Consider the following 23,458-nt stretch of genomic DNA (forward strand, 5'->3'; position numbering starts at 1 on the left):
ACCCTTGTATATGCCAGTTGTGTTGACCTAGAGAGAGGATTATCGACCACTTGTACCCTTGTATATGTCAGTGTGTTGATATTAGTCAGACCGGTATCTCAGTCCATTAGGATAGGTTCATTTTTGCGGAGGCCTTCAGACAGATATGAGAAACACCGTTCACCTAGTAAACATCAAAACCATCTATGTTTTTCTATATCCATCTTCTTGATCTATCCATGTGATTAGTTTTGACTCCGGATATTGATGTCCATAGTACGACTATCTGAGTAGAGCTCTGTCACTTCATATGAATTTTAGTATGCTTGAGTGCAAACTCGTGTACAACAATTGAAATTTCGCATCAGGGTACTTCCTCCTGTAGTCAATAAGTATGCCAACCAAGGAGATTCTTTAGTGCCTTCCAAGGTTCTGTGTAGATAGCTAGGGTCTGGAGTATAAAGGTTTTGTGGGTATACCTATGGTAATCCCTCCGGAGACAACACTCCGCCACTAGGGACACCTAGGGGTTTAAAGGCTTATTGCATACGCTAAATGCAATCGACGATGCCTGCGACAGTGAGTTAGGATTTTATTTCTATTTTATTTTTGCTCGAGGACTAGCAAATAATAGGTTTGGGGGTATTTGATAGACACATTTTTGTGTCCGATTTGTCTCGATTATATATATTGTTAGGGCTCATTTTTGTACTTATTATGGTGTTTTATTTATTTGTAGGTATTTTTGGCCAATAAACATTTTTGGAAAAAATTGGCTCGAAAAGTTGTCGGAAAGCACCCGGAGGACATTTGCTATTCGGATTCTCACTTTGGATAATGGGTAGCCTAATTACTAAGGGGCATCCCATTTCAAGGCAGTTACTAATCGCACCCCTACTCTGGATAATGGGCAACCATCTTCAACATTTCAAAAATCAGGTTTTTGGCGGGAAAATAGTGCAGTGAAGAACAATTTTGGAAATCGTGATTTGGAGGAGTTTGAGGTCGATTAAACCTCTGATTTTCATAGTATAGACTCCTTATGGGTCTAGGAATCTGATATGGGTGTTTAAATCGATTAGACTGGGCTCAATCGACGGATTTTTCTCACAACAGAAAATATGGAAAGTCACGTGTGTGACCTGTTTTAGGGAATTTTAGAGAGATTAAAGCGTTGTAAACCTTCCCAAAGATTTGTATTTATCTAAGGAAGAGTTTAGAATAAAAAGGAAAGCTCAGAAACGCGTAGAAATTCTAAAACAAGAAATTGCCGAAACTTGGCCGTGAAGGCAAGGAAAGAGATTTTGGAAGATTTGGGAGAGATTTAATCGGTATTTTTGATATAAATAGATGTCTAGGGTCATATAGAAGAGGTGTCGAGAGTTTGGGAACCTAAGGAGAGCCAGAGAAGAAGAAATCAGGCTTTACCAAACTCTGTTTCTGCTGCTGCTGAAGAAGAAGAACACGAAGAACATTGGCGCACGGTAAACAGTCGCATAACAATGTCGTTGTTTAACAGCTGAAGAACATTAAGTTGTGCAGAGCAGTCGTATTCTAGGGTCTTAAAATCAGCGACAAAGCAACAGTTTTTCTGTAACAGTTCCATTGTAACAGCTGTTTTGCAACACCAATACATTGTTGCAAACAGTCTGTGTTATTACTTTTCACTCTTTTGATTATCTTTTGAGCAACAAACACATATTTTGAGATCATGATTAATATGAGGAGCTAAACCTCATTGTTGAAGCGATAGAGGAAGCTATTTTTCCAACAAAAAGTGGTATATTCTATTTTATCTTTTTATTTGCAATAATTATATGATTATTTGCCTTGAACTATTATTGAATATGATTTTTATTTGAGTGATTGTGATCTATTTTGATGGAGTATGCTTAGTTTTAGGACTTTTGATGCTTCATACTTGGTATTTACAATTATTACTTTTGAAAATCTACTTGTTGCAATATTTTAGAATCAAATTAAATAAGAAAATTGCATAAATATAAGTATTGGTTTAATCACTTTGAACTTGGAAAATAGTGGAATCTTAGCCTCAGTGTTTCTTTTAGTATTGATATCAGCTTTGATTGAGTTTGCTATAATTTTTAGTGAGTTTTCTATTTTAATATTAGAATTGAAGTCTAATTAATATCCTTCACAAGTCTGAGAGTCGAACCACTTTTACCACTATCTACAAATCACATCAACTACACACTTTTATCCTAATCCGAGGCATAGCTATAAGTAGACTAGAAATCAAGTATATAGTTTTGATCAACTAAACTTGATAAATAAACTTGAGATAGCAACGCTTGCAAGTTCGATCGAGCAGTGCTCTCACAAAACTTGTTACTATTACGTAGTATAGATCAATAGTTAAAATCATGTACCTGATATGTAGACAGGTTTACTTGTAGTCTTGGACGATCTCAAAAATTAATATCCAAGAACCAACGCTTATATGTACTCGAAAAATATATGAACCCAATTCCAGTAAGAAGAAGTATTGTAATCTATGTTTCAAGATACGAATTGTCAAGAATAAATATTGTAGGTGTTATACAATTTTTGAGCTTGAAAAATGTTTAGGTTGTTTAGAGTACTATTTTTGTGACATTTTTATTATAAAGATAAACGATATAATGTAGAAAATAAAATATCACAAGACACTAAAAATTTTCTTCATGAGGAAAACTGCAATTTGCAGAAAACCCCCGGGACCTAGTCCATAACTTGAACACCGTACTATATTAATCCGCTACAAACACTAAACTACTGTCATATTGCAGACTGGAATGTAGTTGAGACGGAGATTCTACGAGCAATTCAGCTTCAGTCGTGATCCTTTATGTCTCTTGGATCTCGGAAGACCCTACGCAACAAGATTCCCCTAGTTGACGTCCTACAGGCATATGAGTTGCTTCAACCTAAGTGAATACTTTAAACTATTTTGTGTCTAACAGATGACCAATTTAATTTCCTTTAGAAAGATATTCAATCAAAGTAATGAAAATATGTTTATTTATATGAGAGATCTTCAAGGTAAAGAAGATATCAAGTAAACCTCAACAATTAGCTAATGGTTATAGAGATGCCTAATTGATCCTATCTCACAAGAACAACCTGAGAAAAGCATTTTAGATGTCTATTTTGTGAAATCATAAAGTCTGAGACGAAGAATACTTTGTGATTTCTATCTATCTTATTCCTAATTTATAGTTAGAGAACTACAATAATTGTCGTGTTGTAAAAAATGATAAAAATATTTGTTATTCAAACTTGTGAAGATTTTGTTTTAGACTTAAATTCTAACCCTAAAACTAGAAAAAATCGGATAAAGATGATATCAAGATTCAAAGAACACTAAGGCTAGGATTCCACTATTTACCAATTTTCAAAGTGATTTAATTCAATAATTATAATCATGTAATTCATACATTCAATTTGATTATAAAATATTGCAACAAGTAGATTTTTCAAAATAACAACTGTAAATTGGGATCATCGAACATCAAAAACCCTAGGCTAAGCATGTACCATCAAAATACATCTCAATTGCTTAACAAAAATCATTAAGTTTATTTTTATCCAAATCAAATAATCATAAAAGAATTGAAAAAGTTAAATAAATAAGAATGTACCACTTTTTATTGGAAAAATAAATTCCTCTGTCATCTCAGCAATATGGCATAGATCCTCATATCGATCACTTGCTCAAAATAATGGTTCATAACTCAAAAGTGTATAAGGAGATGAAAACAAAACAAACAGAGAATCTGCAATGTTGCATTGGCATTACAGACGAAGAGTTACAAAGAACGGTACAAATAAATTGTCGCAGAAGCATCAATCGCCCAGGTGAGAATAGGTGACGGTTAAAGAACGACAGTTCTCAACCATTTGTTTTTGTTGTTCTTCTTCTTCTCATGGTATAGAAATCTTCTTTGCAGTACTTGTTTTCGCTCTACAATTGTCTCAAAATCTCTGTATCCTCTTATGTGACTCCTACAACCCTATTAAAATGACGAGGGTACCCAAATACCCCATCGTTTCAACCTATAAGTCTGATACCAAGTGTGATTATTTATGGACAAAGTCGAGACAATACAACAACAAGGTATTCACTTGACAATAGTTACGACACAAGACCGATTGACTATATGATTAATATCAAGTGATTAGAATTAACGTACTAGTGTATTAATTTTAATTATAATAAATAATTATAATTGTGGAAAGTAAAAGTAAATCATACAACAAGATTTTGTTAACGAGGAAACCGCAAATGCAGAAAAACCCCGGGACCTAGTCCAGTTTTGAATACTCTAAAAATTAATTCGTTATACAAATAAAAAAGCCAACTTCGTATAGTTGAGACCAAGTAATATAACCCTAGTTACTTAGTTCCTCCAGTATCCCTGCGCCTACGACCGTTTGGTCGCGCACGTAAATCCCAAGACATAAATCACTATCTTGAGTTGATTTACCGATGTAAAGCCTTAGGCACTCAACTCCTTTAGACCGTCTTCCAAAGATTAAAGGAACAAAGCTGTTTGGTAACTACTTCAATAATATTTAAGATAAGATTCGCTGAGTTTGAAAAAGGTTCTTCCACTAAAACTAGTTAACTCCTTTGTCGGATTAGAACAATCCAAATCAGTAACTTAGATTCAAACTCACAACTATCAGATTCGGATATTAAAGAACACCACCAAATGATAGTTGAAGATAAAAATGACTATATGATCAAATTTATCAAAACATAAACTAGACCTAAGTCGGATCACAGTCGATCAAAATATGTGCACAAATCACGAGATATGAAAACTAATAAGAAAAAACCTTCTTGTCTTCAAATCTTCAATTTCCTTCTTATATACCTGCACTGTTAGAGCACTGCTCGGTCGAACTCGCAAGCTTGTTTGTCAACTTTAGTTTCCAAAACTATAAGTCTTGATTTCTAGTCTACTTATAGCTATGTCTCGGATTAGGATATAATGTGTAGTTGAGCTTAGACTTCACGGCGTTCATCGATTGAAGACGAAGAACTACTAAGGGGAGCTTGTGGAACTTCATCAATAAAAAGTATGTGGAGACTTGAACTCATCTATCACTCAGAAGTCTATTTTTATTTTATATCTTATTGAGACAAAAGTCGTACAGCTATATAAACTTTATTTATATTTAATATTTCGAGCTGAGTTTAACTCGCTTACATATTTCTTGAAATATGTGTTGGTAATATTTCTCTTTAGACAAGTTCATATTTTATTCTTGACGAAAGTCAAAAGATGATCACGTGAAAATCGCCTGGTAATATCTTACATGATTTGTGTGAGACAGTCATTTGATGTAGACTCGGAATGTTTCGTATTGATTTATTTATGACTTGAAAATTGCTTTAGAGCTAATAGCTTGTGTGAGACAGCTATTCCCGTCTTCTAAGAATGTTTCAATGATTAAAATGGAGTTTAGAACAATTAACCATTGATTGGATATAGCACAATATTCGTACTTGTATGCTAACTGTTGCATGTTACTCCAAGTCCAAGAACCATAGTATGCATACATGTATGCGTACTGGTTTAACAATTGAAGTCCGGGGACTTAGTATGCATACCTGTATGCGTATTGGCTTAACACCTCAAGTCCGGGAATTTAGTATGCGTACCCATTTGCATACTAATTCAACTGAGTTCGGTCGTGAATGACAGTATGCGTACTCGTTTGCATACTGGCGGACAGACCAAGTTCGGAACTTTAAGTATGTGTACCCGTTTGCATACTTGAGTGGGTTAAGTTCTAAAATCGTTTTATTCATGAATAAATACATTTATATAATAAGGAATGCAATCTTTTATAAACCTTGGCTATAATGTCCATGAATCGATTTGAGTGAATTAAAATCGATTTTGCTTCAATTGTGACTTGTATACTTCTATGAGAATATAAACAATTGAACAACTCTATAGCTAGTTTCATTTGAGTCATTTGAACTAGTTGTGATAAAGATGAACAATGTTGATATGAAAGTGTTCATATGGCTAACTTCAGTTAACTATTGTTAAGCCAACCAAGTGTACATGTTTAGGTACGATTACCCATATCTAAATGAAGGCACATTTCATTTGTGTATAATAAGCTAAGTTCAATCTAACGGTTGGAAGATATTAGCTTGAGTCTAATCAGGTTCTCATCTAACGGTGAATATTGAATGCTTTGTTACCAAGGTAGCATTAATTGCAAACCCTAATTTGAAGACTATATAAGGGATAACTCTAGCAACCGGGAAACCTAATCCCCACACCTCCTGTGTGATAATAGTTTCGACTAGAGTCGATTCTCCTTTAATTTAGGTTTTTCTACAACCATTATAGGTTAACGACTTGAAGACTTCATTGGGATTCTGAAGCCAAACCCAACTATTTTCTCCCTAGTGCGTGTTCTGATCTTACTTTGTTCTATCGTATTGAGTACTATCTTCTCTAAGATTTGTTCAAGATTCAATATCCGATAGGTAAGATAAAATGTAGTCACAAACATCTTTGTCTCATCGCTTGTGATTCCACAATATCTTGTTTCGCTACCATACGATTAAAATTATTGTGAGGTGATTGATATTACTAGGTTGTTCTTCAGGAATATAAGTCTGTTGTATCAATTGGTTCTTGTTCACCTTGATTTATCAAAAGACGAAACAAAAACTCGTAGGTATTTCTGTGGGAGACAGATTTATCTATTCAATATACTTTTCTATGTGAGACAGATTTGTTTATCAAGTCTTCGACTTTGGGTCGTAGCAACACTTAGTTGTGGGTGAGATTAGATAAGGGAATCAAGTGCGTAGAGTCCTGCTGGTATTCAGAGGCATAAGGAACGCGACTGTACCTTAATTGGTGTGACATTGTTTAGGGCTCAACTACATTCCAGTCTGAAGTTAAATTGTAGTTGGCTAGAGTCTGTAGCGTCTTAATACAATGTGGTGTTCAAATCTGGACTAGGTCCCGGGATTTTTCTGCATTTGCGGTTTCCTCTTTAACAAAATTTCTGGTGTCTGTGTTATTTCTTTTCCGCATTATATTTTTATATAATTGAATTATCACAGGTTGCGCGTAGTTCTATCAATTAGATAATCCAACCTTTGGTTGTTGATACAAATCGATTGACACTTGGATATTGGTCTTTGGTACCATCCAAGTTATTTCTCATATTAATCTGGCTCACATATTTCTATTTGTTCGGTTGCAAATTGATTTGAGAAATTGAAACATAACTATTTGATGTATTTTCCTTGATTGATTCTGACTGTCTAGTTGATTCTCTTGGAAATGTATTGGAGTTTTTCCATACAGATTTCCTAAACGAAATATTGGGTGTGGTTGTTAGACCCCAGTTTTTTCAATTGGTATCAGAGCAGGCAAACCTGTTTAAGACCTTATAATTCTGTGTTTGTAGCAATCTGATCCATGGACAATAGTGTTATCTCTATAAACGTACCACCACTCTTCGATGGCTCGAATTAGTCATAGTGGAAAATTTTTATACATGCCTTTCTACAAGCACGTGATTTTCAAATGTGGGTTCATGTTGCTAATGGCTATGATCCTCTGGTTGTTACAGAAGGCGATGTAAATTTTCCAAAGGATATTGGTAGGTATGAGCCTGACGAGATCGCAAAATTCTAATGGCTTAAATGCTATCATACATGCCATTACCCCACAGCTTCAGTACCATGTGACTACGTGCACTAAGTCTAAAGAAGCCTAGGATATCTTAGAAACTATATTCGAAGGAAATTCCTGTGAGAAAGAAGCTAGACGTCAAAACCTAAATTCTGATTGGGAAAACCTTCGTATGGCTGATGAAGATTCTTTTGATGAGTTTAATCAAAAAGTGTCTGAAAGTGTTAATGCATCTTTTGCATTGGGTAAGACTATTCCTGAAAAGGACATTGTGATGAAAATATTCAGATCGCTTCTAGCTAGATATGATTCTAAGAAACACGCCATCGTTGAAGGAAATAACCTTAATATTCTTTCCAGAAATACTCTTGTTGGGAAGTTAAAGATCTTTGATCACGAGCATATATCCAAATCTGGAAAGGATATTGCTTTCAAAGCATAAAAGAACACTAAATTACTTGATAAAAGTAAAAGTGTTGGCAACTCTGAAGTTGAATCCTCTGAGACTGATTCATCAGATAAAGATATTGAAAACTCAGTTTCACTGATCACAAGACAGTTTAGAGATCTTCTGTTGAAGAGAAGTAAACAGTTCATCAGAGATAAACCCGGGTCATCAGTCAAACCTCACGACTGTTCCCCTCCTAAAAACAGAGACACCGCCGACACTGATGAGCAGGTTATGCCACAGTGCTTCAAGTGTAAAGGTTTTGGTCATTTTTCTAATGAGTGTCCAAATCGTAGAAAATACACCGGGAACAAAGGTCTTGCTGCAACCCTTGATGAAATGTCTGATAACTATGATTCGAACGATGATGAAAAGTCAAGTGTTGCACTCCTCGGTGAAAATATTGATTTTGATAATTGTAGCAATACGTACATCAATCTTGATATTCTTTCTGGAGAAACTTTGTCAACCACTATGGATGATAAAATGGATTTTTCCTTGTCTACTAAAAATTCTATTTCACATGTTTTAGGTACCGCAATTTGTTTAACAGCATGCTCAGCTATGGTGTCTGAACCGTCCTCCACATTGACATGTTCTTATTGTATTTTTAAGGGTCATGAACTCTCTATGTGTTTCAAGTACAAGCATAAAATAAGATATGTCAATAAACTTCAACGGGAAGCAAACCGATTAGCAAACAAGCTCAAACTTGTTCAAAAGTCTAATTTATCCGAGGTAAGTTAAAACAATTCTTCTCCGAAAAAGTCAATTTCTAAAGAACTGATTAGACCTCTTCGGAAAAGAACAAGGTCTAAACATTTTGAGAAAAAGGGTTTCAAGAATTCCGTACAAAAATTGAATGGTGGACAGATTATCGTTTACCCCAATACTGCTTGATCGTGTTGAAAGTGCATCTTGTCTCATGTGCCTGGTCAAAGAGACAAGAGGGGAGCACAATTCAGGATTTAGGAAACAAATTTTTTTATTGGTTTTTCTTTTGGTTTTCTGGAATTCTGTTGACCTTTTCATATCATAAATTGGTATTGAAAAGTATTTCCCTTTTTTATTTTTAAAATAGGGTTAAATTCGACAATTCAGCCTTTTATAGGGATGTGAATTAGTCGTACGTAAATCCCTTTACTTGTATAAAAGTCATAACCCTACATTCCTTTTCCTTTCTTGAAAACTCTTTTTATCACAAGACTGCTTGTAGAGTCTGTTTTGTGTTCCTCACAATCCCATATTTATAATGGAGACTCCAAGCATTATGTGTGTTGATGGAAAGGATGTTAATATGATTTTTAAGCCATCAATCATGAAGGAAAAAGATAAATCTCATTCCTCTACAACTTTAAAGAGAAAAAGGAAGAATATGAAGAAACCAAGGGCTATCCCCTCTAATCTTCAGAAGTTTTCTGGTGTTCTTGAAGAGTTGAATGAAACGACCAAGGAGATTCAACAAATGAATTCTATTGTTTTAAGAACTCTTGAAGGCCCTGATTCGGCATCAGTCAAGAAGGTTTGCTGGAATTGACTCCTTTTTTCATGAACCTTATGTTCCAATGGCTGTTGACGACAAGGAGTTCGAGAACGATAAAGAATTTTTCAGAGGTCTTAATGTTTAGGAAACTTCTTATGAGAATTTATTCTTGTATTTTAAGAAGGATAACCAGGGTTTGGAATAACAAATATTGTGATTACACATAGTTGTTGCCAACGATTTTCATCTTGCAATGTTTTTAGATTTATTTATTTAAATTCTAAAGTTTATTTGGAAGATGATTTTGCAGTATTAATCTTTATTGGTTTCATATATTGCAAATAATGTTATGGGATATGTGTATTTACGTCCGTGAACTATGATTTTCCCATATATTTCATAAGTTAAGTCTATTGTGTCATTATGCAAATATTGATGGAAAATAGAAGGAACTTTTGATTTGCAAAGATTAAGTCTATGATATCATTATGTAAATATTGATGAAAAATAGAATGAATTTTTGATTATTCCGCAGTATTGATCTTTCCCTGATCCACTTCTATGTGAAAGTATTGTACGTCTCCGTAAGTTATCTTATATTGAGCATTTCCGATTAAATTAACCATTAAGGTTCCCATGTGGTTAATTTAATTGAGTTTTCAGGATACAAATTCATGTTTTCATGTAATTTGTTAATTTCCAAAGAAATCCTTCTTTTCGTGCAAAAGTAAGGTCGCTCTTGTTTTCTTTTGGGAATGACATTTTATGGGGGAGAGTTCTTAATTGAACTTGTGCTTAATTGCCAAATCTTTATGGGGAGTGCGGCTGTGGAATTCTGTAGGAGTTTTCTTATATCTTTATAAACTCCTTGATGAATACACTAAGTTTTGACTATGTGAAATCATCAAAACAAAGTTGATACGTTCTATTTTAGTAGTGAAGTATCTCTATGGGAATTTCATTATGATCCCACTAGTTTTCGTACCTTTGCCAATTTATATTGACAAAATAGGGGAGAATTATTGTGTAGTTCACACTACACATACATATGGTTTACGAATCATTATGTACGTGGGAGTGGTTTTCATTGTGAGATGAAGTATTGACTAAGGGGGAGTGATACATATCACCGTAGTATTATTGTCAAAGTTGTGATACAATTGAACTTTGATGTTGTGTAATAATACTATGACACTGTATAACAATAATTGCGAACAATTGTTTTCTTATTTTTATGGCTATGGATCTTCAACAACTATGATGCTGAGTTGAACACGCTCAGAATCACTGAAGTACTTGGAAAAAGAACCAAGGAAATCAAGCATTTGGATGAGAAGCTATAAAGTTTATTTATTTTGTAATCCATATGTATTGATAGTTTTGTCACTAAAATTGACAAAGGGGGAGATTGTTAGAGCACTTCTCAGTCGAACTCGCAAGAGTTGCTATCTCAAGCTTGTTTGTCAAGTTTAGTTGCCAAAACTATAAGTCTTGATTTCTAGTCTACTTATAGCTATGTCTCAGATTAAGATATAATGTGTAGTTGAGCTTTAGACTTCATGGCGTTCATTGATTGAAGACGAAGAACTACTAAGGGGAGCTTGTGGAACTTCATCAACAAAAGGTATGTGGAGACTTGAACTCATCTATCACTCAGAAGTCTATTTTTATTCTATATATTATTGATACAAGTTCGTATAGCTATATAGACTTTATACACATTCAATATTTCGAGATGAGTTTAACTCGCTTACATATTTCTCGAAATATGTGTTGGTAAGCTTTCTGTTTAACCAAGTTCATCTTTTATTCTTGACGAAAGTCAAAAGATCATCATGTGAAAATCGCCTGGTAATATCTTACATGATTTGTGTGAGACAGTCATTTGTTGTAGACTCAGAATGTTTCGTATTAATTTACTGATCACTTGAAAATTGCTTTGAAGCTAATAGTTTGTCTGAGACAGCTATTCCCGTCTTCTAAGAATGTTTCAATGATTAAAAGAAGTTTAGAACAACTAACCATTGATTGTATATAACACAATATGCGTACTTGTATGCTAACTGTTGCATGTTGCTCCAAGTCCGGGAACCATACTATGCATACCCGTATGCGTACTGGTTTAACAATTGAAGTATGGGGACTTAGTATGCATACCTGTATGCTTATTGGATTAACAGATCAAGTCCGAGAATTTAGTATGCGTACCCGTTTGCATACTGAGTTCGGTCGTGAACGACAGTATGCGTACCTGTTTGCATACTGGCGGACATACCAAGTCCGGAACTTTAAGTATGCGTGCCCGTTTGCATACTTGAGTGGGTTAAGTTCTAAAATCGGTTTATTCATGAAAAAATACATTTATATAATAAGGAATGAAATCTTTTGCAAACCGTGGCTATAATGTTCATGAAACAATTCGAGTGAATCAAAATTGATTTTTCTTCAATTGTGTCTTTTATACTTCTATGAGAATATAAACAACTGAAAAACTCTATAACTAGTTTCATTTGAGTCATTTGAACTAGTTGTGATAAAGATGAACACTGTTGATATGAAAGTGTTCATATGGTTAACTTCGGTTAACTATTGTTGAGCAAACCAAGTGTACATGTTTAGGTACGGTTACCCATATCTAAATGAATTTTATTTGTGTATAACAAGCTAAGTTCAATATAACGGTTGAAATGTATTAGCTTGAATCTAATCAGGTTTTCATCTAACGGTGAATATTGAATGCTTTGTTACTAAGATAACATTGATTGCAAATCCTGATTTGTAGACTATAGAAGGGAGAACTCTAGCAACTGGGAAACCTAATCCCTACACCTCATGTGTGATACTAGTTGCGACTAGAGCCTATTCTCCTTTGACCTAAGTTTTTCTAAAACCATTATAGGTTAACGACTTGAAGACTTCATTGGGATTCTGAAGCCAGACCCAACTATTTTCTCTGTAGTTGGGTGTTCTGATCTTACTTTGTTCTATTGTATTGATTACTATCTTCTCTAAGATTTGCTCGAGATTCAATCTCCGATAGGTAAGATAAAAAGTAGTCACAAACATCTTTGTTTAATCGTTTGTGATTCCACAATATCTTGTTTCGCTACCATACAATTAAGATTATTGTTAGGTGATTGATATTACTAGGATTTTTTTTGGGAATATAAGTCTGGTGTATCAATTGGTTCATGTCCACCTTGATTTATCAAAAGACAGAAAAAAAACTCGTAGGTATTTTTGCGGAAGACAAACTTATCTATTCAATAGACATTTCTGTGTGAGACATATTTGTTTATCAAGTCTTCGACTTTGGGTCGAAACAACTCTTAGTTGTGGGTGAAATCAGCTAATGGATTCAAATGCGTATAGTCCTGCTGGGATTCAGAGGCGTAAGGAACGCGACTGTATCTTAATCAGTGTGTGAATATATAATTAAAAATCTTAATTAAAAGATTCTCTCAATATTTCTGTCTGGGATCACCTTGAGTATCAAGGAATATCTTTGAACAATAAAAGATAATACATATATTCATGTATACATTATGTCGACATCTAGAATTTTCCTATTTAACAAACCCTAATTCTAAACTCACACAAAATCGTAAAGTAGTATGTGAATATAGAGGATTGGTTTTGCTCTTGGGATTTACCATGATTCATAACATAGGTTAAGATCGGTTCTACCAAGTCTCCAAATATAGGTAGGGATCGGTTCTACCATGACTCCAACAATATCTAGGATCGGATCTACCATGATTCCTAAAATAGGTAAGGATCGGTTCTACCATGACTCCCAACAATAGATAGGATCGATTCTACCAGTTATCCCAATATAGATAAGGATCAGTGCTACCAAGGCTCTCAACATAAGTCAAGATCGGTTCTACCGCATATCCCAAATTAGATAAAGATCGGTTCTACCATAACTCTCAACAAAATCAAGATCGGTTTTACCAATTTCTTACCTAGGTTTGAATTGGTCATCCAATAGATCTTCAATGAAAACCAGACCGACATGCCTATTAATTTCTTTTCGATTATGAAACAAGTTTCGTATATGTACTTACTTTAAACATATGTAATTAATTATAGTTTCCTAGGATGAAATAACACCTATATCCAATACACAATCAAGTAACGAGTTACATAGATTATGTCGACGTCGTATTTACGAAGTTCAAAAGATAAACGTTATACTTTGTAATCAAATATTCTTCCTTGGTACTTTGATCATAATAAAATGATAAAGTATAATACTAGAGTATTAAATATAACCTCGCATGTTATGTTTTCAATCTTAAACGACTTGAAAGCAACGATAGGAATGTGAACAAGTCAAGTCAGTATCATTACCGCAAGTGAAAGGATGATGTCTTCATTGTAGTTAATACGTCTTCACGTTCTTCGGGTCTTTAAGGTAATACTCATGTCTCAACATTCATAGACTTTCTAGTCTAACCTAAACAAAGTTGACTCTAGTAAATTTAATCAAGCGACTCTAATTGAGTTTTCATACTAAAATATGACAACCAAACTTGATATACCAACGCTTAGTGAGTTCAACCGAGCAATGCTCTAACATCTAAATATGTACCCAACAACCAAATCTGCCGAGTTTATCTTCAAAATGTTTTTTTGCTCCAAAATTCTCAGAAATTTTCCTTTCTTCTAATCTTCTCTACGTTTCTACTGAATCACTTAATTGCTCCGCAAGATAGAATGCAATCTAACAGAGGAAATATTCTTATCCAATCCTCACGGAACTGCCAAAAATAAGAAAAATCCCCGAGATATTCTTGGTTCCTTATTTTATAGAAAATCAAGAGAAATCTTCTTTTTATTCGATTCTAAAACCCATACCTTCTTTGTTTAGTCATAACATGCCCAAAATAATCCAAATCCATGGAAATCTCTGATTAAATCTCTCTGAAAATCACACAAAAAATATTACAGGAATAACTTGTTTTTTCCCGGCAAAAATCTTTTGAACGTAAAGAAGAAAGTGGATTCCCCCTAACCAAAATAGGGATCCCTTTAGCAGTTGTCCTTCGAGTACCTTTGGTAATTTTCCCGGGTGCCTTTATCACTTTCTCGAGCCAATTTTTCCACAAAAGTTTATTTCCCAATAACACCTATAAATACATAAACAACACAATAAGTACAAAATTGAGCACTAACAATTATACAGAATTGAGACAAATTAGACACAAAAATATATCTATTAATAATCAATAAGACCAAGATCCAGATAACAAATATCTATCATGTAAAGGATTGTCTGAGCGGGTCTCACGAATCCATTAGTGAATACTTTAAAAGCTTTTAAACTAATATAGGTTCTCCAAAGGAAACATAGCTTTTTAGAGGACGACTCCAGCCACAACTAGTACGCGGAAGTGCCAGGATTGAGATTCTAGTCAGCAAGAAGTCCTATATTTACATTGTTGAACAAGGATTGGTAGTTTACAAATAAAACTGAGTTCATGAACTTGTTTCCAAGTTTGCGAATTACTTTTTCACCAAGCAAACTTAACTTCTCCATATATATGATCATGTAAACATGTGAGAAGTTTGCCTTGAATCACAAAGAAGAAATATGCAACTGTACATTAGTATACATACATGTTGTCCAACAAGTGCTTAGCCCAAGAATAATGGTTAAGTATTTGGGAACCAACGAGCATAAACTAGTGTATAATATCTCTCAAGACCAAAATAATTTGTAAACTGTCCAAAACAATTTGTGAACATACTTGTCATCTCTATGTTTGGGAACCTTTTGTATTGATAAGTTCGCGAACTGTCCAAAATAGTTCATGCACTAAAATACAAAAAGTGTCCTTGAACCTTTCAAAATCAACCAGTTCGCGAACTGTACAAATTAGTTCGTGTACTAGCGAAACAAAAAATATCCATGAACACCTTGAATCAACCAGTTCACGAACTAAGCATATCTGTTTGTGTTTGCGAGTTAATTAAAGAAAAACACATCAAGTCTAATTATTTATAATTTTAAGTTAGCGAACTGAGCAAATCAATTTGTGAACATAAAACTAATTTGATGACTCCTTATGAACTCACTACATAATTGCAATTGTTTGAACAACAAATTACTCTCAACCTATTATGCGATAAGTACTATATTGCTTGATTTTTTCTTTGCAATTTTCATCATAATACTAAGTCACACGACATGCCTCGGAAGATAGAGTGGTAGATAGTTTGAGTATATAGGATAGTCAGTCTTCACTTACCTTTGTCGATGAAGTTTCATAGATTGGTAAATTCTGATACTCAACACTCTATTCCAAGTCCGAGACTGATCTTAAGAGACAACAAATCAAGATGTACGTAGTTTTGATCAACCAAATTTAATTACAAGCTTGATACACCAAAACTCGTGAGTTTGAACAAGCGATGCTCTAACACCTTTACTATCGCTTAAAAAAATAAATAAAATACCTTTAAATTGTACATAACTAAAGGGTTGAACCAGGCAACTGCTGCATTCACTAACAAATCTAATGCATTGGCTAATAATCATTATGCTTCCCCAAATTCAAGGTTTGACTTGGGTGACATCATCTTGGATAGGGAACCAACTCTTATGGTTTGGTTTTCAAAAATATTTTTTGGCCAATGATTTTGTGCAGTAAATAATAACCATTGATATTCAGCAGTTGGTCGTCCATTGATTAGGCGCAAGAAATTGATTCAACTTCTCTCTCAAGGAGAGTCTTGAAAGTATTTTCAAGACTTCCGGCAACCATTTGTCTATCTTGAATCACCATAGTGGTTAGCTATATTTGAAATCGTCTGATCCGAACAAAACAACGCCAGGGGTCTCATCTGGTACTAGCAGTATTCATGACGTACGTTCACAAGTGGGTGAACAAAAATCCCACCTGCCCCAACAGGACAGTGGACGCCCCTGAAAGTTACAAAACGCTTTAACTCCGTATTCCCTCTCAAATGCAGTTCAAAAAACGAAAAGATATACTGTAGTAGAGTAGATCCAGAAATCTAAAGCGACAGACGTTCCAACAATGGCAGACAAAGAAGAAGAGAAGGTCCTTATGTCCAAAATCGCCAAGATTTTTGATGAATGTCGTCAATCAAACGCTATACATACCCGAAAATTAAAAGAACTCACTCAAATCCGTTCATCTTCTTCTTCTCCTACCAAATTCTTCTCAGCCTTTTCAAAAACCCTATTACCTCTATTTGATTTCCAAAGAAAATTAGCTTCCGTGGAAAGGATTGTTCGATTTGTTTCTACGTTTGCTGTTCGAAGAGATGAAAAAAATGGTAATAGTAGTGTGTGTGATGCGTTTCTGGAAGAGTTTATCCGTTTTCTTCTTATCGGTGCTTCTGCGGCTAGTAAGACGGCTAGGTTTAGGTCTTGCCAGATTATCTCTGAGGTATGATGATCGATCTCACTGTTTTAATGCCTTAATTTTCAGTGTTTGTCAAATTTAGGGTTTCTTTGGTGAAAAAATTAGGGTTTTCTTGTTAATTGCACCGTTTAAGCTTCCTAGAGGTTATGCTCAAAGAAATGATTTTGAATGAATTTTAGATTTTTTTTTATTATTCATTTCATTTGTTTCAGGGATTCACTTTCAAATGATTATATGTAGAAAATTGAAATTGACTACTATTGGTTGTTGTTTTTGTTTGTTTGACTTTGTAGATTATAATGAGGTTGCCAGATGACGCAGAAGTAAGCGATGAACTATGGGATGAGGTAATAGATTGTATGATGACAAGAGTCCAGGATAAGGTCCCGCAAGTACGTACGTTTGCTGTTCGAGCACTTGCACGTTTTGCTAATGATGCTGAGAACAGTGACATCATTGATACATTTCTTCTAGCTTTACCTCTTGAACAGAATGCTGTAAGTGTTTATCTTTCTAGTGGGTATTAGAGTGTGGGAGAGTTGAGGAATTATTTTCTTTGGTGTTATTTCATTTCTTCTTGGTCTTCAGGGAATATAGATGCATTGGTAAATCTAATCACTGTAATCTATAGGAGTATTTCATTTGTTATGACTACTGCATATTTAAATGAACATCTGAATTCGGAAGCTAAAGTATCAGGAATCAATTGTTTACGAGATTATGACTAAATTAGAATTCTGGATATTATCTCCTTGATGATGATAGTTGCGGTACATTGACATGTACCAATTTATGGAGATTAACCCAATGATATTTGCAGGAGGTTCGCAAGAATATTATTCTATCTTTGCCTCCTACCAATGCAACAGCAGCGACAATCATTGATTGCACACTTGATGTGAGTGAGTCAGTGCGTAAAGCGGCATATTGTGTTCTAGCAAACAAATTTCCCCTTCAAAACCTTAGGTAATTCTCAGTTCTTATTTCTGTTTCATCTTTGAAATCAAATGATGCATATGACTAGAATGGTTGGATCCTTGATATTTTGTATAAAATCTCTGCCTTCCACAAATTTTGTCAACCTACCTTTCGTGTTTAACTTGAAGGTATATAATTTTTGAAGTGATAGTTATTCTATTTGTGAACAAGTGGAATTCTTTGAAAGGCTGATATAAATCTTGTCTATGGAGGAGGGCAAGCATCTGGCTTTTCCACAATAGGTAGATCGACTTATCAAGCTTAATGGATACTAGGATTCTAACATTTTTGAGAGAATGGAGACTGGAGGATGGATGGGTCAAGGAGGTTTTAGCGGAAGGGTCCGTTGGGTCTTTTTTTCTCTTCTCTATTGTACCATGGAAGTTTAAGATTCCTTGATGCCCACAAAGGGTTAAAGATCTCTATTCATACAGGGATATAGAGGTGATACAGCTTTAGGTTCTTATTACAATAATGATGGTTGATCCTTGATTGATTCTAACCTATATAAAGCGAACTAATTTCATAAACCAATGTCTGTTAAGGAGATACTGAATATGACTTGTCATTCTTTTGGTTGGTGGTGTTTGAAAATGGTTTGTGATACTAATTTGAATGCGTAAAAGTTCTGGATGAAGTCAGGCTTCTAACTTGTTATATCTGTCTTACCAGCATCAAGCTTAGGACCGTTATTCTACAGAGGGGTTTAGCTGACAGATCCTTGGCAGTTACCAAGGAGTGTTTGAAGTTAATGAAAGATGAGTGGCTTGTTAAGTGCTGCAGTGGAGATCCTACTGTGCTTCTCAAGTTTCTTGATGTGGAAACGTATGAGTCAGTTGGTGAAGCTGTGATGAGGACTCTCTTAAAAGATGGAATGGTGAACGTGCACGGTCAAACTATGCAACAGTTTTTGGTATCAAGCAGCGAATCTCATGAAGGTTGGTCAAATCCATTTCCTGTGTTCACCGCATATATTAGCGGAACATCTTTTCAGTTCAGAAGGCTTATTCTTCAGCTGATTCAATTGCATAAACTCTTAAGCTCCCATCCAAGCTAGAAGTATATTCTGTATCCAATCCAACGTCTATAACATGGGCACTGTTGGACACACCAAAGGGTGAAACATGACTAAAAGTGAGGCATAGTGAGACAACTTGATGGTAACAGGAAACTGGATACCAAACATAGAGTAAAGATGCACTTGGTATGACCGAATGCATCAAATTTTGGAGTTATAGGCGCTACCAAATTTTGTCGTGCTTAATATATTTTACTGTTATTAAGCAAAGGCCTTTTTGGCGGCTTTTTACTATAGTTCCCCTATATTACGGGAAGATGAAAATTGTAAGGTTAAAATTGGTCATGTTCCCTATAAAAATTCTTATACCACATGATAGGTCCTACCAAAGTGGTTCTCATTTGGAATTTTGAAGATCTTTGAATATAATGCTATAACGAAAGTACTGTTTTAAGCTTGCCATTGTGTAACAGGTAGCCCTTGTGCAGACAACTAGTAATATGTAACTGTAACCACATAAACCTCTGTGTCCCAGTTTCAAATTTGTAGTTAAGCAAAATCTAGATTGTGTTCCCCATCCGAAGTCCTATCTGTATGCGATAGAAAAGATATTAGATGTTGCATGGTGTTAGAAATTACAATTTTTTGTAGAAATGTTATCTTATATTAATTGAGTACTCAATTGTCTCAATCTGCTTTGTTGTGATTTACCTTTCAGCGAAATGCATTAAACTTATGGAAGCTGAGGTTGCTCTGTTTTGGAGAACTCTGTGCAAGCACTTTCAGACAGAAGCACAAGTAAGAAGCTTTATTATCCTTTTCAAGTTAATTCCCCCCATTGAGAATAGTTGCCGATTTCTTTTAGAATCTTTATTCAGGGACTTCTTCAAAATGCTGATCTCTCAAAACTGTTTTAACAAAAATCCGCTCAACAGTTTTACCTTCTAAATAGACAGTAGTTCTGTCTTGTGTCCTTATTTTTTGTTATTGCAACTAAACAGGCTAAAGGCTCTGATGCTGCCACAACAACAGGAACTGAAGCAACAGTATATGCCGCAGAAGCGTCCGATAATAATGACCTCCTAGAGAGAGTCCTTCCTGCAACAGTATCGGACTATGTAGAGTTGGTGAAAGCGCATCTTGCTGCTGGTATGAGTCTTATGTCGCACGGCATGTTTATATGATAAAAGCTTAGAACCTTTTCATCAACACTAACATATCAAAGCTAGTTAATAATATGTGAGTAATCCTAGAACCTGAGATTTAAATATTAAACTGAGGTACTCCTGACTGTTGGAAATGTTGAAGCGTGAATGTGTTTGATGCAGGGGAAAACCCCATCAGTGTTCAACGTAATATACAATTTGAAACAATCATTTACACCTGAACTCATTTGATTTTTTTCAATAAAACTAATGCATCAAAACTAGTTAATAATATGTGAGTAAGCCGAGAACATACTGATACCAACTGAAACTGTCCATTCCCCAAGATTCAAATATTGAACTGAGATGTTCCTGATTGCCGGAAATGTCATGGATGTGTTCAATGTAATGTACAATTTGAAACATTCATTTACACCTGAATTCATTTGAATTTCAGGATCAAATTACCGGTTCACATGCCGACAGCTACTATTGCTTGGTGTAATGCTAGACTTCTCTGATACTGCGAACAGGAGGGTTGCGAGTGCCTTTGTACAGGAGTTACTGCACAGGCCTCTTGAGCATGAAGTGGATGAAGATGGGGAGAAAGTTATTATAGGAGACGGCATCAATCATGGTGGAGATCGAGAGTGGGCCACTGCTGTATCAGAGCTGGCAAAAAAAGTTCATGCCTCTACTGGGGAATTTGAAGAAGTAGTTTTAGCGGTTGTTGAGGAGCTTGCTCAGCCTTGCAGGGAGAGAACGGCAGACTTCATGCACTGGATGCACTGCCTTGCTGTGGTCGGGCTTCTTCTGGAGAATGTGAAGTCCCTCCGTTGCATACAAGGTCGAGGAATGGAGCCAGCTGAAATTTTGCACTCTTTACTGCTTCCAGGGGTAAGTATTTAAGCGAAAAACCCTGTTTCCACATCCCACTGTTAAGATGTATTTGAATCATGGCAATCTTAGTACTATGGGGTCTTATAAAGTCTGCTCCCAGTCTTATAAATGTGTGATAATGAGTTCGATTCGTACTTCAGTTTTCAAACTGTTCTTCTATATTTTTTTTATGTCGCCTTATTCGTTTGATTAATGGAATGCAGGCAAAGCATGTTCACTTGGATGTGCAGAGGGTATCACTGAGATGTCTTGGTCTCTATGGATTGCTTGAAAGGAAGCCAAGTGAAGAATTAGTAAAGCAGTTGAGAATTTCTTTGGCCAATTCTCCTTCCCCAGTTAGTATCATGGCAAGTAAGGCATTGGTTGATCTTGGAATGTGGCACGGTCCTCAAGAAGTTGATCTAGTCATGGGTAGTGATGTTACATCACGAGCTGAGGACGATAAGAAAAGCTTTTCTGCTGTTAACTTATCTGACACAAATGAGACTTCGAGTGCTGAGTTGCTTGACCTCTTATTTGCTGTAATTGCCAGAGATCTTTCTGGTGATCCCAGTGAAACTTATGACTGTGAGTCAATTCAAGCTATTTTGGGTGAAGGGTTTGCTAAAATTCTACTTCTCAGTGAAAATTACCCTAGCATCCCTGCTTCATTACACCATGAGCTCTTGGCCAAACTTATCAAACTGTATTTTAGTGACGAAGCAGAAGAGTTGCAAAGGTGTGCTTATGGAACCCCTTCTTTCCTTCTCATAGAACCAGCCCCTTTTTGATTTAACAAGGTGCTTATCAGTCTTCTTTATGTCTCCAATGTTTATGCCGTTGTCAGGTTAAAACAATGCTTGTCTGTCTTCTTCGAGCATTATCCGGCACTCACAGTTGTTCACAAGGCAAGTAATCCATGATTTTTATTTACTGTATCCCTTTTAAGAAGGCATATTATGTACTTTTTATTTACTTGATTGATTTTGGCTCGTTGCAAATATTCAGAGGTGCATATCCAAGGCTTTTATTCCAGTCATCCGCTCGATGTGGCCAGCCATTTATGGAAATGCTGGGGGATCTTCGTTTGTGGTATCTAATCTTCGTAAACGAGCAACCCAAGCTTCTCGTTTCATGCTGCAGATGATGCAGGTTCCATTATATTTGAAAGAAACTGAAACAGAGGAAGAAAGTGCAAGAAAGAACTTGTCAGAAAATACTGATAATGACTTTGAGAATGGGGAGGAAGGGCTTGCAATTCGAATTGGTGCCGAGGTACGAAATCTTTTTGAGTAATATTAATTGCAGACCTTTCTTAAAAAATCTGGTGATCCTTCTCCAGTGTTGTTTTTAAAAATACAGAACATGATTTCTCGCTAGTTTAATTTATTGTAGTTACAAATATTGTGTTGTATTTACCAATATCTTTTTGGTGGATAATTAAGGTGGCAAGCTTCCCAAAGAAGAAGACCGCTGCTGAGAAAGCATACATAGCTCGATTGTGCAAAATAGCTGTCTTATTACATTTTCGAATATCAGAGCAAGGTGCTATTAAATGCATGAGAGGACTTTTAAAACACATGGCTGCTGCGGTACCTACAGAAAAGGAACTTGTGAAGGAGTTGAATAAAATGGCTGCACACCTGAAAGATCTCGACAAAGAACCTGACAAAGAATTGTCACAAGACCAAGCTAATTATATTAAGGGTAAACCCTTGTCTGTTTTCCTAAACAACGCCACGCCTTAGTCTAACCTGTTTCTGTTCAGTTCATGCACCAGTTTAGATGTTCAGTAACATTCAAGAAACTTTAAAGATTACCAGGCAGTATAATCAATTTATGTTTATTATCGCAGGACGGCTACAACTGGATGCAGAAATTGGTGTTGATGATTCAATGGCTGAACTGGCCACACCAGCACCGCGTTCGTCAAGACCCTCAAGGCCTGCCACATCAAGGAGACAAGTAAGGCGCAACAAGGAGTCATCGGATGAAGAAGACGAAACTTCTCCTATTTCTATTGCGCAACCCCCTCCTAGTGCAGTTAGCAGTCGATCCCAGAGAGCGAGCAAGACTGCTGCATTGAGTAAGATGTCGATGAAAACTGCACCTATCATTGCCGAGGAAGATGAGGAAGATGTTGATGAAAATGTGTCTGATGTTACAACAGAAGATGATGATTCAGATGATGATGATTTTTAAAGGTAGGCTGGGTTTCCCTTTTGTAATCAATCGTTTTTGTTGTAATCATCAACTTTGTTTTTGTTGGGTGTACGGGATTGCCTGCTGATGTAAATATTTTATCTTGCACTCCTTTGATAAATCAACGGTTGTCATGGCCTTTGATAAATCAACAATTAACGTATTTGAACCTTTCATTTTCCTGGCCTTTTCATTTTTCTCACTGTTATAGTGATAGCTATTGGTTTTTAGTCAGTTCAGGTCT

General features: G+C 35.5%; 1 protein-coding gene across 1 annotated transcript; it reads left to right on the forward strand.

Annotated features, from left to right (window-relative positions):
* The first annotated feature begins 16,401 nt into the window (after positions 1 to 16,401).
* Positions 16,402 to 23,387, forward strand: LOC113275341 (condensin complex subunit 3-like). Its single transcript, XM_026524820.1, has 12 exons — positions 16,402 to 17,016; positions 17,286 to 17,489; positions 17,813 to 17,958; positions 18,643 to 18,908; positions 19,707 to 19,786; positions 19,990 to 20,137; positions 20,591 to 21,030; positions 21,237 to 21,751; positions 21,860 to 21,920; positions 22,021 to 22,287; positions 22,458 to 22,719; positions 22,868 to 23,387. Exons 1-12 carry the CDS (start codon positions 16,642 to 16,644, stop codon positions 23,212 to 23,214), a joined length of 3,111 nt encoding a protein of 1,036 aa, XP_026380605.1. The 5' UTR covers positions 16,402 to 16,641; the 3' UTR covers positions 23,215 to 23,387.
* The last annotated feature ends 71 nt before the right edge of the window (positions 23,388 to 23,458 follow it).

The sequence above is a fragment of the Papaver somniferum genome, chromosome 4 (genome assembly GCF_003573695.1).
Source record: "Papaver somniferum cultivar HN1 chromosome 4, ASM357369v1, whole genome shotgun sequence".
NCBI classification, from domain to species: domain Eukaryota; kingdom Viridiplantae; phylum Streptophyta; class Magnoliopsida; order Ranunculales; family Papaveraceae; genus Papaver; species Papaver somniferum.

Excerpts from the sequence above, each read along its gene's own strand:
- LOC113275341 (XM_026524820.1), top strand. The coding sequence starts at position 16,642 with ATGGCAGACAAAGAAGAAGAGAAGGTCCTTATGTCCAAAATCGCCAAG. Across the intron at positions 17,017-17,285 it reads CTTGCCAGATTATCTCTGAG|ATTATAATGAGGTTGCCAGA; the intron begins GTATGATGATCG and ends TTGACTTTGTAG. Across the intron at positions 22,720-22,867 it reads CCAAGCTAATTATATTAAGG|GACGGCTACAACTGGATGCA; the intron begins GTAAACCCTTGT and ends TTATTATCGCAG.